Below are 16,873 nucleotides of genomic sequence, written 5' to 3'. Positions count from 1 at the left end.
CACTGTTGTATTTTAATTTATTAAACATGTAATATGTGTTTGATTTCCAGACTCTCAGTCCCAGCAATGTTTCTCTGTCGAATGTGCTGGATGTGATTGCTGATGTCCGCATCGATCGTTTTAGTCCTCAGAGACTGAGAGATCCTGTCTTCATCCGCTCATGGTTTCAGGGCCGACTTAAAACTTTCTTACCATCAATATCCCAAAGTTTCCTGTCCTGTCTCAGCACTAAAAACCTTGCCTGTGACAGCTACAGCACTATGTAAGTTGGTCTTCGTTACAAGGTCTAAATTGCTTTTAAAGCCACCTTTTCACAAACAAAACAAACGCCTTTGATCCATATTTCAGCACAGTTTCTCCAGTTTTGTGGTTCTCTACTCTGATAGTTTATATATATCATACATCATCTAAACCCATATTTCAGGTTTCACCATATTTGTACATTTGTGTTTTTTCTGTGATTTGTATTTCAGCAAACCACATCATTTAGGGCTCTATTTGTTTTTAACTTATAATATAGCTACTATTTCTCTGAAAAAAAAAAGAGTGTTTCTGTCTGATTAAATCAATCTGAACTGTGCATAAGTTGAAAAGAGCTGACAACAAGCATTCCTCCAACATTAGTTTTGGTTACTCTTTGATACTCCTTTTATTTAAAAAAAAATAAATAAATAAATTAGGGGTTTAATATTTTGCAACCCCAAAATAACATTTCCAGTACATTGCAGTTTGGTTGTTTTTTAAGTATCCTAAACACAACCTATAGCTTAGCTACATAATTTTTCCTCATTTATTTTTGTAAGTTATTATTTTTAGAAACAATAAATAACCTTTCCAGAATGCACAGAAGAATAAACTGGCTATATTTTGCAGAATTACAGAATTGGAAATAGTGAATAAGCACATTATGTGAAAACTTGTCAAAATTAGTAATAAGGATCAAGGATATCTAACTGTAAAACTGAAATATAAAGCTTTTAAGTAAGGGATAATGTAGATTCAGCCGGTTGTTGTCACAGAATAAAGTCTGACAGGATTATCAGCAGCCAGAAACACAGAGTTTATATTTAATTAGCTCTTAAATTGGTGTTTTGTAATTGTTTAGTTTGTAGCTGTATAATAAGTAGGATAATGTACATCCAGCCAGTTGTTTTTACAGATTTTTTTTACAACAACATTCGGCTTGATGGACATTATCCTGCTTATTACACAAAACTATCCTGCATTTTCTCAGTTCAAATAGCTGAGGAAGAACAGAAATGACAATATTTCTGACATATCCAGCAATAATCATCATGTCAGTATATGTTCATGTCTAATGACCTAAAACAATGGTGCCAATCCTGTTACTGGATATCTACTTTCCTGCATAGTTCAGCTGTAACCTTGATCAAACTTACCTGTCTTTAATTACCAAGTGTTCCTTCAGATCCTGTTTAGTTGGCTTAGTTGTGTTTAATTAGAGTTAGAGCTGAACTCTGCAGGAAGGATTGATCACTTTTACTTGTACTTAACATCATCTTGCACTCAGGTAATTTGAGGTTAATTTATGCCACTATGCTTTTGTACTCATTATCCTCTCTCATTTCTGTGTTATTTCTGCAGTATTGTGGAGCTAAGTAATCATTTTGGACTGATGGACAGTGCGACACAGAGATCAGTTTTCAATGACTTCATTGTTCCCTTCCTGTCACGACGTCAAAACACAAGTAACTGTGCATTCTGTTTATCAGTTCTGTTAATTGATCATTGTTATGTAAAATTAGCTTGTGCTCAGTAAATGTTTGCTCAGTCTTTGAAGGACTCTATATTAATTACCTACAGTGGGGATTATATAATGAGCAAATGTATTTATTTTGTCATTTCAGGTGTCGACTGCACATTAGCATATAACAACAGTGTGAACTTCATCCTGCAAAACTTCGGCAGTTTCTCTCAGTTTGCTCAGCTTCAGTTTTTTACCAATTTGAGCCTCAATTTTTCAGCTGTGAGTCTCACATTATTAGTGGATCAAGTAAAGACACAACCTCAACACAACATAACACAACTCATGTCCTTTCAGGTGGAGGCTGTTCCTGTTCTCTCACTGACACAGCTGGGTGAACTGGTGTTCAGTCCTCCTGCTAGACCTGAAGACAGAGTCAACATCCTCACCAAAGTCTTTGACTTCCTTCTTCAAGCCTCTACCCGAGACAAACTCAATAGCTTCCTACCAGCTCTTCAGACACAGGCCAGAAAAGTGTGTAACAGCAAACTGCTTCATATAATGGAGTCTCAGCAGGCAGAAACACATCAAATATGCAAGTCGATTTCATCTCAATTGACTCCCTTGATGTCAAAATGACATAAAATTGTAAGATTGGTGTCAAAAATTGGTTACAGGACAGTGTTTTTGACCTATTTTTTGACGCAAATGTTACATCGATGTTCATTTTATGACATTTAGACATCAAGGTAGTTTACATGCAATTTAAGGATTCAAAATCCACTTTGAATTTATCACTTAAAAGGCTTTCAAAAGGATAAAGGATTTCTTATATTATAATACTCTTTGTGGGAGACACGGGGGCTCAGTGGTTAGCACTGTTGCCTCACAGCAAGAAGGTCGCAGTACTGGGTTGCAGCTGGAAGAGCATCCGCTGTGTAAAACAATTCTGGATAAATTGGCAGTTCATTCCACTGTGGCGACCCCTGATGAACAAAGGGACTATTTAGTGGTAAAAAAGGCATCAATATTTGGATGTCATATGGACGTTATATGGACGTTTTAACATTAAATTGACTTGCATTTTTTATTTGTTTTTATTTGTTTTTATTTGTTTTTGACTTTATGTTTGGTGTCAGTTTAATGTCATTTTGACATCAAGGTGCATGCTGGAATGCTTTAGAAACTAATAATAATAATAACAAAAATAAAAATAATAATAATGATTATAATTTTATCCTGCAGGCAAACTTCAGCTGTGAAAATTACAAAACCATGTAAGTGACTTTTAACTCAAGCAAACAGTAAAGTAGATATTATTAGTGTTGAATAATAACTGAAGCTGACAGTGATCTAGATAAATTAGTGCTGAATATGATGAATTTGTTTTGTGTTTTGTCTGTGAATCAGCTTTGACAGGGTGGATCAGGCATTATTATCAGTCTCTCCTAACCAGACTGAAGCCCTTCTGACCATCAGAGACTCACTTATGACGATTCCTCCTGACGGTGAGACAGAATTCAGCAATAATAACTTGTTCATGTATTATTTAACAAAATATGTGACAATCTGAATAAGTTTAACAAAATGAAGAGATCATACAAAATGCATCTTTTTTTTTTAGTAATATTTTCCCAAGTAAGGCATTTTACTTGAAAGACATTTATATATAATCCACAATACAAAAAGACATTGCCAGGTAATACATACAGTATTAAAATCCGAACTTTTGCTTTTGGTTATTTGAATGAAAATTAAACTTTGAGACTAACTCTGGCTTATTTACAGTTTACACTGTTAATTAGTGAGCTTCATCCCTGTTAAAAAAATAAATAATTTCTACTATATTTCTTGTTATTTCTCAATAACATTTTCTGTTAAATGTCTTGGGACTGAACTCAATAATTTAAAAAAAAATCAGGCATTTTGTTTGACATTTCTTATTTTGTTCAAATTATTGCAATTTTCACTCATTCTGTGAGAGATCCTCAAATGTAGCACAAGCCCTGTGAGAATTAATGTGTGAACTGTGTTTTATTTCCATCTAGAATGCATTCAGAGATCAAGCCAAGTGAGTAACAAATCAAAAGATCAATTTCATGTATAGTGTGTTTTTACTGAAGCCCCTTTATTTTAACACAATGTTTGTTCTCACTCCTGCAGTGCACAGTGACTGCTGTAAATGGTAAGTGACTGGTTTTGTGTGGACTGATTTTTGATTTAGCTAAAACTCAAATCTTGGTTGTTTTATCTTCCAGAGACTGTCCTCTGTGCAAATGTCAACAGGTGAGCTGTTCTGTCAGCACTATATGAGTTAAACACTGATTAAATTATGGTCTGTCATAAAGATGTTCTTCTGGTTTGCAGCTCAGCTGTGGGTCAGGTCTTGAATGGTCCAAACACAACATCCTCGCTGAATTTATGTAATTTCACAGTGCTGGAGTTTGCCTGTCTGCCAACGGTAATAATACAATAGCAAAGATGAACATTTTCCTCCTCTGGTCACTTAATATTTGTGTCATAGTTTTAGATTTGATACACTGTAAGACTCAATATGGTAAAGGAACAATCCACTTGTTTTAGAAATGGACTCATTTTGCTACTCTAGAGTTAAACAGTTGGGTTTTGCCATTTTTTAATCAATTTAGCTAATCTGGTAGCGGGAGCACTTTTAGCTTTGCTCAGCATGGATCATTGAATGGAATTAGACCATTAGCATCTCTTTCCATAAACTCAAAAAAAGTATTTTTAAAGATTGACTCTTCTGTAGTAAAATCGAGTACTAAGACTAACAGAAAATTTGAAGTTGCTACTTTCTAGGCTGTTGAATTTTTGGAGCAAGATGCTAATGGTCTAATCTGATTCAATAGTCTAAGTCAGTGGTTCCCAAAGTGGGGGTCGGGACCCCCCTAGGGGTCGCGCTATAATGATGAGGGGTCGCCTTGTGATTTCCAAAAATGCGACCCCTGGGGTAATTACATAATATTAAAGACACAGCAATAGCGTCAGATGCAGCAGATTGATTTTATGGCACCAGGTTAAACTTTCTGGCCCATTTACAGCACTGACATACATAAAAATTAAAAGAAGAATAGAATTTGGTCTATTGGAGTGTGTGCGCCATTGCATGCAAGGTTTCTGTATTTATAACCACCTCAGAGGATATTGGGGGTCACGAGTCACTGGCATTGTCATTTTTGGGGTCGCAGGCTCAAAAGATTGGGAACCCCTGGTCTAAGTTAAGCTAAGCTAAGCTAAAAGTGACCCCATCAGATCTGGAGATCAGCTAAATAGATTGATACATTGTAAAACTCAACTATTAAACTCTAGGGGAGCCTATTTCCAAAAAAAATAGGAGTGTTCCTTTAAAAGAACTCTAACCATTTGAGGAAAATGATTGCCTTAAACCAATTAAGTTTAAAAACTAATATTTATAATAATATCCTATTATTATTATTATTATTATTATTATTTTTATTATTATTATTATTATTATTATTATTATTATTATTTTTATTATTATTATTATTATTATTATTATTATTATTATTATTATATTTTTATAAATCTTGAGCAAAACACATCTCCATTTAAAATTTTAATTTAAACATGATAACAACTGTAAATTTGCTGTAACTAATTCCGTTTGAGTTCTGCTTAATTTAATAAAATAATGATTTCATGAATTTTTTCAGTTAACTACAATGAACTTTCAGTAATATTAGATTAAAGTATACTTCTTTCATCTGGTAAATGTGTCTTTCGTGTCGTCAGCTGTCACAGGTAAACTCTCAACAACTGGCTGGTCTTTTGGCTTGTAAACTGAACAGCAATGTGACAAAAGAGACCTGGAAGCTTTTCTTCAGTAAAACCAGCACAAACCTTGATGACGCTCTGCTGAAGCTTTCTAACATGGTATAAATCTTCTTGTATTATATTTTATTTACACTGTTGTATTTTGATTTATTAAACATGTAATATGTGTTTGATTTCCAGACTCTCGGTCCCAGCAATGTGTCTCTGTCGAATGTGCTGGATGTGATTGCTGATGTCCGCATCGATCGTTTTAGTCCTCAGAGACTGAGAGATCCTGTCTTCATCCGCTCATGGTTTCAGAACAGACTAAAACCTTTCTTGCCATCAGTTTCCCAAAGTTTCCTGTCCTGTCTCAGCACCAAAAACCTCACCTGTGAAAGTTACAGCACTATGTAAGTTGGCTTTCGTTATATGACATAAAGGGATTTTAGATTTTACATGACATAAAGGGGCCACTGTAGTTTACAATGTATCTTTAAAATGTCATTTTTATCTTTCAGCACTGAATCTTTTATCAATGCACCTCTACAAACTGTACAAGATGTCTGCAACCCACCTGTACCCAGTGGCACTCAGAAACAGGATCAGGTGTACAGGAATTTCATGAAAGCTTTCCTCTCACGCAGTGACACCAATGGTAAGTTCAGAATATTTCTATGAAACTTATGTGTTATATTCTTATATTCTTATGTGAATTCCAGATTAAAGTATGAACTGGTCTGACACAGTTTCTGTTTACTAGAACTTCTATGTTAAGCTACTTTGACTTAATCTACATTGTAAAAGTGATAGGATGAAATGAATTGAATGAAAATGTTTGCACATAGAATGATGTGCACAAAACTTTTTGTAAATATTTGCAATAAATTTATAGAAAAATGCATAAAAAGTCCACCTTTGAGTAAAACAAGCTACAAATGTTTATTTTTTGTGTGTGTGTGTATTGTAGCTGATTATTACAAATGTCAAATGTGTGTAATTATCAAATAAACTAAATTTGCGTTATTGCCTCCCAAAGGTAGGAACCCATTCTTACTGCCTGAAACAAGTTGTATATAAGCACAGTTTTAATTTCTTAAAAAGCCTAAATAGATTTGTAGCAATTTTACATAATGCCAGCCTGGGGTCTTCATTGGCTGCTGAATAAACATTAACAAAAAACACTGATCACACACTTACCAAATCTGTAGAGACAGGACAATCAACACCAACTGGAACCGTGTTTTTTTAAAAGAAGATGAGCAACAAATCCGGATTTCACCATTTTTCAGATGTGAAAAGCTCTCTTACTCTTACTTACAGACTTATTTTATTGCATGTTAGCAGACCACTGTAATCCACACATGTGGGTCCAGCTGCACTCTCATAGCAGGGAAATGGAAACAAAACCTTTGTTGCAGCACATTTATAAACGCAACACTTATGACCCACATCTCCAAACAATTCTTCTTCTTCCTCTTGTTTTAATTACGGTTGGCAACACAATGTGGTGTCTCTTTGCCGTCTGAACACTGTAACAGGTAAAAACAGTCTTGTGGTCAGACACAAAATATCATTCAGCGTTTGAACTCTCACAATGCATTATGTGTATTTTGGAACTGTTGAATGTGCATTAGTCGTACACTCATTATTGCGGTGAGTTGTGGGATTGATTGAGTGGCTTCACAACATCCACTTTAGTTACAGACACCTGAAATAGTGCACTATTTAAGGGTATTGGGGCCATTTTAGATACAGCAACGGACACTGAAGTTTTTAAAAGCTGATGGATCAGCTGATAAGCAATAAGAGCAGAGTGGACATTTGGACAAAAGAGGTTTAGAGAGAGTGGATTCTTCAAAACAGACACTGTGGTAAAAATAATGGTGTAATATATATTTTGATAACATAAAGTGTTTTTTTAACTGCAAAACACTGCAGGAGACTTTTTAAACAAAATCTTTAATGTAACATGATATAGTGTCATTTTAACTTATTTAATGAATCACAATGAAAATGTTCTTCTAGATCCTGGGTGCCTTAAAGACTCTGCCAACACCACTCTGTGGGTCAACAGATACTTTGGGCCGTTCATTCAGTCTGCTAATCTGACGGAGCTTTTGGCACTTGACAGTAACTTCAAAACAGTGAGTATAAAATGATGCAGTTTACACAACCTTCTTGATTGAAAAAGCAACACTGTTTTTGACTTTTTCATCTTCTTGTTTATCCATTTAGGTGGAGGTTTTACCTGTTTTGAGTCTAAATCAACTGGTTGAGTTTTCCCTCACTCCTGGAGCTCTTGCAAATCCTCAAAGTGCTATCAAAGTCATGCAGCTTGTCAAGGATTGCCAGCTGCCCACCTTCTTTGACCGCTTTTCCCCCAAATTAAATGTAAAAACAGATCATTCTTGCTAAATATCCTAATTTAAAATATCTAAATAGACATTACTAAAGCTGCAGTGATATTATCTTCTTCTTTCCAGGACATCCTGCTCACGCCTGATGTAAAAACAGCACTGATTAAACAGATATTTGACAGAGCCAACCTGTCTGATCTAAATACCGCTAATGGAGAAGTTCTGGTCTGGATTCAGACTAGACTCCCGCCTCTGTTATCCAACCTTTCAGAAAGCCTTGTGTCTCCATTTTTTACTATCCTCAACGCAAGGGACTGCAATATCACTCAATTCGCGTAAGATCAATAGACTTTTTATCAGAATTAATGAGAGTAAACATTAAAACGATCTGAGAGCATAATATTGTGTGTTTAATTTGTCATTACAGACTGAAGCTGTTTGGGGGAGTTGGACCTTCAATACCCCCAAATACCAAAAATGCAATCTACAATAGCATTCTTCAGTCCTTTGGAGGTATTATGTTGACACAAACATCATCGCGTATATATATATATATATATATATATATATATATATATATATATATATATATATATATATATATATATATATATATATATATATGTGAGCCACATCACACTTGTAGCAGTGTGATGTGGCTTTATATCAGCACTAGTGGGAGGCGTGTGTTGGCACAAGGTCACAGGCCGAATGCCTTAGTGTTCCACCAGTGACGATATATAGCCACATCGCACTGCTATGAGTGTGATATTGCCTTTGCTTAAAAACCCTTTTGTATGAGGGACTATTTTCTTCCGCCATTCATTCACATATGCAGCTGATGTCAGAAAAGCAGAAACCATTACTAGAGGTAGTAAATGTCACTCAAAGCTAGTATTTCAATGATTCTCTAGCATAATGTCTAAAGTGATAACAAAACAGGTGATTTTGCTGACATTTTATGATTATAAGGCTGATCGCCATGAAATGCCATCAGTCTACAGAGATTTCCCAGTATTTCTCTTTTGCAATTTGGAAATCACAATAATTAACCCCGAAAAAAATCAGCGCAAAAACTACTATATTGCTGTTGTGTTTGTGAAAAACACATGCGGGCATTTCTTCTTTCTTTCTGTTTAGTGAATTAGTCTGCAGTAACAAGAACAGTAGACTCATTAGAAACAAACAGATGGCCAACCAAAAAGTAACTTAGGGTCATACTAAGAGTGGTCAACACAAAATATATACTTTCCTAATATGTGAGTCCCAACTCGATCTCAACACACTATAATTACTATATCAATACAGCACTGAAATGTTTCTGAAGACAATCACTGACTGTTTCTTTAAAAAATAATAATAATAAAAAGGGGGAAAATCAAGAAAAGATAAAAATAAATATAAAATTTAGTTGTTCAGTGACCAAACTCTTATTTTAATTAATATAACTTTATTAAAACAGTTTTGTTTTAGTGCACCTACATTTGTTTGTCTATATTCACTGAGAAATTGATACATTAATTTTTAAAAGGGGTGTACATATTTATGCTGCATAAGACATGATATGACAATTCATAAATGTATATTTTTCCACTTAGCATTAAAAAAGAAACAATATTTGGTGTTTCCCAGTACGGGATTGCAGCTTGAATGGCAACCACTACGTAAAACACATGCTGGATAAGTTGGCAGTTCATTCCGCTGTGTCGATCCCAGATTAATAAAGGAACTAAAGCAAAAAGAAAATGAATGAGTGAATATTTGGTGTGGAAAGATTGTTAATTCATTTATTCATTTAAATCTTTCTTTCTTGTAGGGCCACAGGGTCTGAGATGCTACAGAAACAACAGCTTCATGACATTTCTGAATCAAAGCCTGTTCAGTTTCGGGCCTCTTCCAAATCTGACCACCTTCCTCTCTCTGATCCCACCTGCTCGGATATCTGAGGTATGCTCCATATCTACTCGTCAGTACAGCTGCTCAATGTAGAAACAGTAAGACAACTGATGCTTTATTGGTGCTTTTCAGCTTTTAAACTCTTTTGCTCCTTCTGAGCTGGGCGCCTACCTCAGACAGCTGCAAGTGCTGAACAACGATTCCCAAATCTGTGTCATCTTTAACACCTTTACCAGAACCCCTGATTTCCTGGAGAATGTAGGTTTTATCTTTTATTTTAATGCTTGTTAAAATTCACATTTAAGTAATACTTAAATTCGGGATGACATATTTACACGTTCGGTGCACTTACTATAAAAATATAAAGAACTATGCATAATTACATGGAACTAACAATAAAGTTGACCCATATTCTAACCCAAACCATAATGTAAATACATGTAATTACGTCCCACTTTATATTAAGTGGCCTTAACTAATATGTACTTACACATGAATTAATAGTTTGTTACAATGTACTTATTGTGTAAATACATGTATTTATTGTGTACTTATGCTTGATTAAATACCTGTATGTATTTACATCTGTAACTATTTCTGTAGTTACATTTGTAAATACACTGCTGACCATTCCCTACACCTTAACCCACCCTTAAACCTACCCATACCACCAAACCTGTCCATATCCCAACTCAAGAACACCACAAGTGTGCTCAAGTACATTATGAACACAGTAAGTACATTGTATTTTTTTTTTATGCAAGTACATAGTAGTTAAGGACACTTAATATAAAGTGGGACCTGTAATTAAATAATATTACACAGTAATTTAATCAATAGTGACACTGTATTTACAGTTGAAGTCAGAATTATTAGCCCCCCTTTGACCTTATTTTTCTTTTTTAAATATTTCCCAAAATATGTTTAACAGAGCAAGGAAATTTTCACAGTATGTCTGATATAACTTTTTCTTTTGGAGTGAGTCTTATTTGTTTTATTTCGGCTAGAATAAAAGCAGTTTTTACATTTTTTAAACACCATTTTAAGGACAAAATTATTAGCCCCTTTAGAGAGCGTATACATTTTTTTTCTGATAGTCTACAGAACAAACCATCATTATACAATAAGTTGCCTAATTCCCCTAACCTGCCTAGTTAACCTAATTAGCCTAGTTAAGCCGTTAAATGTCACTTTAAGCTGTATAGAAGTGTCTTGAAAAATATCTAGTCAAATATTATGTACTGTCATCATGGCAAAGATAAAATAAATCAGTTATTAGAAATGAGTTATTAAAACTATTTTGTTTTGAAATGTGTTGAAAAATATCTACATTAAACAGAAAAAAAATAAACAGGGAGGCTAATGATTCAAGGGGGCTAATAATTCTGACTTCAACTGTATGTCACCTTAAAGTAAAGTGTAATCCTCATTTAAGTCACCAAAATTTACTTCAATAATCTGTATTGTATTATCATTTGTTACAGGAGGATGTTCCAGATAATATAAGGAGGGCCATACTTCCCTGTGTTTGGCCGATGGCGTTGACTAGCGACAACCAGACGGAGATTAATTTGTGGTTTGATCGTAGATTAAAGCTCTACTTGAAGTTCCTGAACAAAGATCTAATCGGGTCAAAAGACACCCTGAGCTCATCCTGTCTGTCGTACAGGAAAATGTGAGTGTAAGGAGCTGTGCTGAAATTTGTTCGAATGTGAAGTCTGCTGCTAAAGTTCTTCCTCTGTGTTTCTAGGATCAATGTTTTAGGCAACAGTTTTACATTCAGCGGTTCTCAGATTACTTCTAATGATGTATACTCTACCATCAAGACATATCTGAAAGCAGGTGAGCTTTTCGTCCAAACTCCACCACCAAAATATATATATTAGGGCTGTCAATTAATTAAAAAAATTAACTAATTAATCACACTTTTTTGTAATTAATCATGATTAATCATGAAAAGTCGTATTTATTACAGAAATAAAAACACAGGCATGTAAGTGCCATTTAAATTTCAAAACAATCAATCCCAATATCAAACAAAAATGATTTCTATGTTGGATTCTAAGTGGACTATAAGAAAAATCCAAAATACAGGCATTGCAGATATGGAAAATTCTAATAATAGGAGACTAATAAGGGACAACATCAGCGATGTCAGGCATTTGCTCTTGTTAGGAAACACACTCACACACACACACACACACACACACACACACAGACAAATTCATCAAATTTGCTTAAACTAAGCTTTCTAAAGTATGACTATATTTTTCAAGCAAGGATTCTGACACAGCAACATGAAGCAGACGCTTTACAAAAGTTGAGTGTAGGGCGGAAACTATCAAACTTAATGAAACATTTGAGGGCGCATCAACTTAAAGACGAAGGAATGGCTTGTCTTTGACAGCTTGCGACATCATCTGCCACTTTCACAGAGTACATTTAAATGGACACCAAGACTCCGCTTTTATAATTAAGATAATACTGATTAAGAGTCTACCATGTAAGCAGCGATTTTTGATAACCTTAAAGGACCACCCGAGTCACGAAATGCAGAGGTTTTTTTTTCCGTATCAAATTCCATTAAAACAACACTTTTCCAGCAGTCCTTACTTCATATTTTCATCCAATAATTGTCACGGGGCACGAACAATATGTTGCATGAATAAACTGCATGAAACTCTGGAGGAAACGCTGGAAAGCCTGGTGATGAGACATTAATTGTTTTATACTGAAACTTTCCTTCTGTAAGCGCTTCCTTGGTTTTATTCATATTTCTTTGCACGTTAAACACACGTCGGCCACAACAGGAAATAAAAAAAAATTATATAATCCATTTTAGAATATATATATATATATATAGCTGAAGTAGGAATTATTAGCCCTCCTGAATTATTAGCCCCTCCTTTATTTTTTTCAACACATTTCTAAACATAATAGTTTTAATAACTGATTTCTAATAACTGATTTATTTTATCTTGCCATGATGACAGTAAATAATATTTGACTAGATGATTTTTCAAGATACTTCTACACAGCTTAAAGTGACATTTAATGGCTTAACTATGTTAATTAGGGTAACTAGTCAGGTTAGGGTAATTAGGAAAGTTATTGCATAATGATGGTTTGTTCTGTAGACTATCAAAAAATATATAGCTTAACCCATTTAAGCGATATGTTTTTTGATAGTCTACAGAACAAACCATCGTTATACGATAACTTGCCTTATAATTTCAACCTTAAAATGGCTTTTTAAAAATTAATAACTGCTTTTATTCTAGCCAAAATAAAACAAATAAGACTTTCTCCAGAAGAAAAAATATTATCAGGCATACTGTGCAAATTTCCTTGCTCTGTTAAACATCATTTAGGAAATGTTTTAAAAAGAAAAAAAAATCAAGGGGGCCAACAATTCTGACTTCAACTGTATGTGTGTGTGTGTGTGTGTGTGTGTGTGTGTGTGTGTGTGTGTGTGTGTGTGTGTGTGTGTGTGTATGTATATATATATATATATATATATATATATATATATATATATATATATATATATATATTAGGGTTGTGAACTGCACTGGTCTCATGGTTCGGTTGCGGTTACGGTTGGGTCTAAAACTGTCAGTGCTGTTTACAGATGAGTGACACAGACACTGAAGAATGCACAGTAACAGTCTATATGTGCATAATAAAGTGCACATTGCGAAGCTATTACAACCAATCCATGATAGACACTGTGGAGAAAACTTGCTCTACAGACACACTCATGTCAGGAGTATCAATTTAATAGCTACAGAGGAAAGGAAAAGTTACCTTACAGACACACCTGCAATTCAAAGGTCCAAAGTGTGAGAATGAGAGAGAGAGATAGAGAGCTTTCATTTTCTTCCTAGCGGTGAAATAGTGTCTCCTGGTACTGCTGTACTTCAGTGTCAGCGAAAGACTGTCCAGCAAACTCACATGCAGTGAACTGTGTGCAGTTGTTTGCTTTTTAAGTAGTTGGAGCCTTTTAATTAAACATTTTCTTTCTTTTTTTTCTTTTCAGACTCAACACCAAAATGCTATGATGCTTCTAATCCAAAACTGAGCTCAACTGCATGGTTTTCCAACTACATCGGTACATTTATAACTTTCTTGAATCTAGACGACCTCTACACTTTTGGCTCAGATAGTGCGGTATGAACTACATACACTTGTTCCCACAGATATTAATACCTATGTTGCATAGTTTGTGTGGCATTTATATTGAGGAGAAGCAAATTAATCCATATTGCTAATCCCTGTCCAATTGGGTTGTTTACAGATTCAGATCTTTACTGTGGACCCAGACAACATCAATCTGTTCAAACAAAAGAACCTTCCAAACAACTTGACCAGCCACTACACACAACTCCTTTTTCAACAGAACCCCAGCTTTAATGTTTTAGAGTAAGTCAGAAACCAGATTATAGTCTTGAAGTGTTTGATATTCAGTCAAGCAAATCAATCAACCTTCATTTAAATAGCAACTCACTACAACCAAGCATACCTGACAATACCCTTTTTTCCTGGGAGTCTCCCATATTTCAGACAAATCTCCAGCCACCCTCCCGTTTTGTTATTTCTCCCAAAAAACTCTCGTAATTTCAACCATCCCCCTAGATGACCCCCCTGTCCTCAGCATTTTGGTGCAGTCTGTGAAACCCCTGGGTCGCAGCGGCCGCCCGAAACACGCTTCATAGTAGTTACTAAAACCACAGTACACTGTGTTATTCAGACACCCCCCAAACCTAACCCCCCTGGTCTCCTGGATTTTCAGGAATAAATGTTGGCAGGTATGCAACCAAGGTTGATCAGAGTGCTTTACACCAGTGGTTCTCAAAGTGGGGGTCGGGAGTTTTCTGTGTTTATAACCACCTCAGAGGATATTGGGGGTCGCGAGTCACTGGCATTGTTATTTTAGGGGTCGCGTGCTGAAAAGTTTGGGAACCCCTGCTTTACACCAGTAAAAACAAATAATACAACACAACTGGAATGCTAATCTATACAAGAACTGTCAATAGAATACAGCAAAACATTAAAAGAGAGAAAAGTGTCAGTGCTACTATGCATTAAAAGCCATTTTGAAAAAGTGGAACTTAAGCTTGGCTTAAACAGTGAATTATTACATGTATTAATAATAGTTTTGACCACGTTTTCCTTTTTCTAGCCTACCTACATTTCTGCAGTGCAGTGCCCCAGCATCCACCTTCACAAAACTTGACGAGACTCAGACTAACGCTATTCTTGGAAACTTCAAGACATCTTGCTCTGGTGTAGATCCTGCAGTAAGTATTTGATTAAAACTGAAGTCATTTCGTGAAGTGACCATGTTCACTTCTTAGAGCAGGGGTCACCAATCTCGTTTCTGGAGGTCTGGTGCCCTGTAGGGTTTAGCTCCAACTTGCCTCAACACACCTGCCTGGGTGTTTCAAGTGTAAGACCTTGATTAGCTTGTTCAGGTGTGTTTGATTAGGGTTGGAGCTAAAATCTGCAGGACACCGGCCCTTCAGGAACAAGTTTGGTGATCCCTGATGTAGAGTCTGACTGGTGTTCCTTACGCTCGTCTTCAGATATCCACTGCACTTGCGGGAAACATCAAAACCATCAGTGCTAATGTCATTAGCAACATGGGAAGTGAGATTGTTGGTCTTACAACTGTCCAACTGAATGCAGCACCTCCAGACGTCCTCATCAGTAGTCTCTCAACGTTGACCACTGTGTCTGGGTGGAACTTCGGGCAAGCCAAGACTATCATAAAAGTGCTTCTTAGTGGTTCATATCAGGTAAAAAGTCAACTTTAGTAGTTGAAGTTTTAATTATTAGCACTCGTAAATTATTAGCCCCCTATATATTTTGTCCCAAATTTCTGTTTAGTGAAAAGAAGATTTTTTTCAACACGTCTAATAACTGATTTCTTTTATCTTTGCCTTGATGACAGCACATATTATTTTAATAAATAATTTAGTTTGATTTAAAGACTTAACTAAGTTAATTATTCAATTTCTGGTAATACAGGAAAATCATTATTTAACAGCGATTTGTTCTGTAGACAATCGGGAAAAAAAAATATTGCTTAAGGAGGCAAATAGTATTGACATTACAATTATTTAAAAAAAATTAAAACTGCTTTCATTCTTCAGATTGAGCTTATCCTTATGTTAAATAAAAGCACTACTTTTCAAAAAGACTTCCTTAGAGAGAGCTGCTTTGGATGAAAACATCTGCTTAAGGACTGAATGTGAATGCAAAGAGAGAAATCCAGCCAAATGAGTGACTTTTGTTTGACTTTTGTTTGACTTTCTGCAGCTCACCAGTCCCGCCAATTTGGTGAATCTTGGACCTCTGATAACAGGAATCCCTTCAACGGTGCTGACAAGCATTGACCCAGTCCAAATTGTCACAATGACTCAAAACGTACAATTTGTAAATAACATGCTGGCGGCCCCAGAGATTGTCCAGAAGACTTTTGTAAACCAGGTATGTGAACAGCCTTCATGCGTATTTAAATGTAATTCAAGTGCAAACATCTCCACGAAAATCTAAGTGAACTCAAAAGTAGGTGGAAAAGTTAAAAGGCCTTTATGGACATAGGCTTTTCAGGCTTGGATTAACGAACTTGAATTCTGGAGATGTGAGAGCGAAGAAGGAGACTTGAGGCATGTCCTGGGGTCCTGTTCTAAAATACAGGAATTCTGGGTTAAAGTGTACCAAATAGATTAAGGATGTTTCTGGATGCTGCTTTTTGTTTTGTTCTAAAATATATGTATTGGGATACCTGTTCGTGTTGTGGTCTGGTGTGAAGATGTCTGAGTGGATTCAAATAAGTATTATGATTTGTAGACAAATCATTATGAGGGGATGGCGTTCAGCAGGTCGACTATCATCTCAAGAATGGGTTACGGAATTGGGGAAGGTGGCAGCATATGAAAAAATGACATATAGATTACTTGATAAATTGGATTTTTATCAAAGAAGATGAGATAGAGAGATGAGACAAAATGGATATTTTTTGGAGGATGATGAATAAGGTCACTGTGTGTTATTTGATTGGTGTGGTGGTGGCTGGCGGAGGGGTTTCGCGGATAAAAGTGAGCAAGGCGGG

The 16,873-nt window shown here is 35.5% G+C and overlaps 1 protein-coding gene across 1 annotated transcript in view; it reads left to right on the top strand.

The window, feature by feature from the left end:
* Window positions 1–16,873, top strand: part of mslna (mesothelin a) — a 52,672-nt gene that overhangs the window by 18,835 nt on the left and 16,964 nt on the right. The window contains exons 26-51 of the mRNA XM_087245055.1: window positions 51–262; window positions 1,606–1,709; window positions 1,869–1,987; window positions 2,063–2,239; window positions 2,951–2,982; window positions 3,116–3,213; window positions 3,754–3,776; window positions 3,869–3,890; window positions 3,964–3,991; window positions 4,073–4,166; window positions 5,480–5,620; window positions 5,702–5,913; window positions 6,022–6,158; window positions 7,529–7,647; window positions 7,739–7,894; window positions 7,987–8,195; window positions 8,288–8,373; window positions 9,677–9,807; window positions 9,889–10,014; window positions 11,241–11,431; window positions 11,507–11,598; window positions 13,796–13,926; window positions 14,054–14,178; window positions 14,939–15,056; window positions 15,342–15,554; window positions 16,078–16,248. Coding sequence (XP_087101181.1) covers window positions 51–262; window positions 1,606–1,709; window positions 1,869–1,987; window positions 2,063–2,239; window positions 2,951–2,982; window positions 3,116–3,213; window positions 3,754–3,776; window positions 3,869–3,890; window positions 3,964–3,991; window positions 4,073–4,166; window positions 5,480–5,620; window positions 5,702–5,913; window positions 6,022–6,158; window positions 7,529–7,647; window positions 7,739–7,894; window positions 7,987–8,195; window positions 8,288–8,373; window positions 9,677–9,807; window positions 9,889–10,014; window positions 11,241–11,431; window positions 11,507–11,598; window positions 13,796–13,926; window positions 14,054–14,178; window positions 14,939–15,056; window positions 15,342–15,554; window positions 16,078–16,248 — 3,267 coding nt within the window. The remainder of the gene's footprint in view (window positions 1–50; window positions 263–1,605; window positions 1,710–1,868; window positions 1,988–2,062; window positions 2,240–2,950; window positions 2,983–3,115; window positions 3,214–3,753; window positions 3,777–3,868; window positions 3,891–3,963; window positions 3,992–4,072; window positions 4,167–5,479; window positions 5,621–5,701; window positions 5,914–6,021; window positions 6,159–7,528; window positions 7,648–7,738; window positions 7,895–7,986; window positions 8,196–8,287; window positions 8,374–9,676; window positions 9,808–9,888; window positions 10,015–11,240; window positions 11,432–11,506; window positions 11,599–13,795; window positions 13,927–14,053; window positions 14,179–14,938; window positions 15,057–15,341; window positions 15,555–16,077; window positions 16,249–16,873) is intronic.

The sequence above is a fragment of the Danio rerio genome, chromosome 3, assembly GCF_052040795.2.
Source record: "Danio rerio strain M-AB ecotype USA chromosome 3, GRCz13ab, whole genome shotgun sequence".
NCBI lineage: Eukaryota > Metazoa > Chordata > Actinopteri > Cypriniformes > Danionidae > Danio > Danio rerio.
This window is presented reverse-complemented; position numbering and strand designations above follow the sequence as displayed.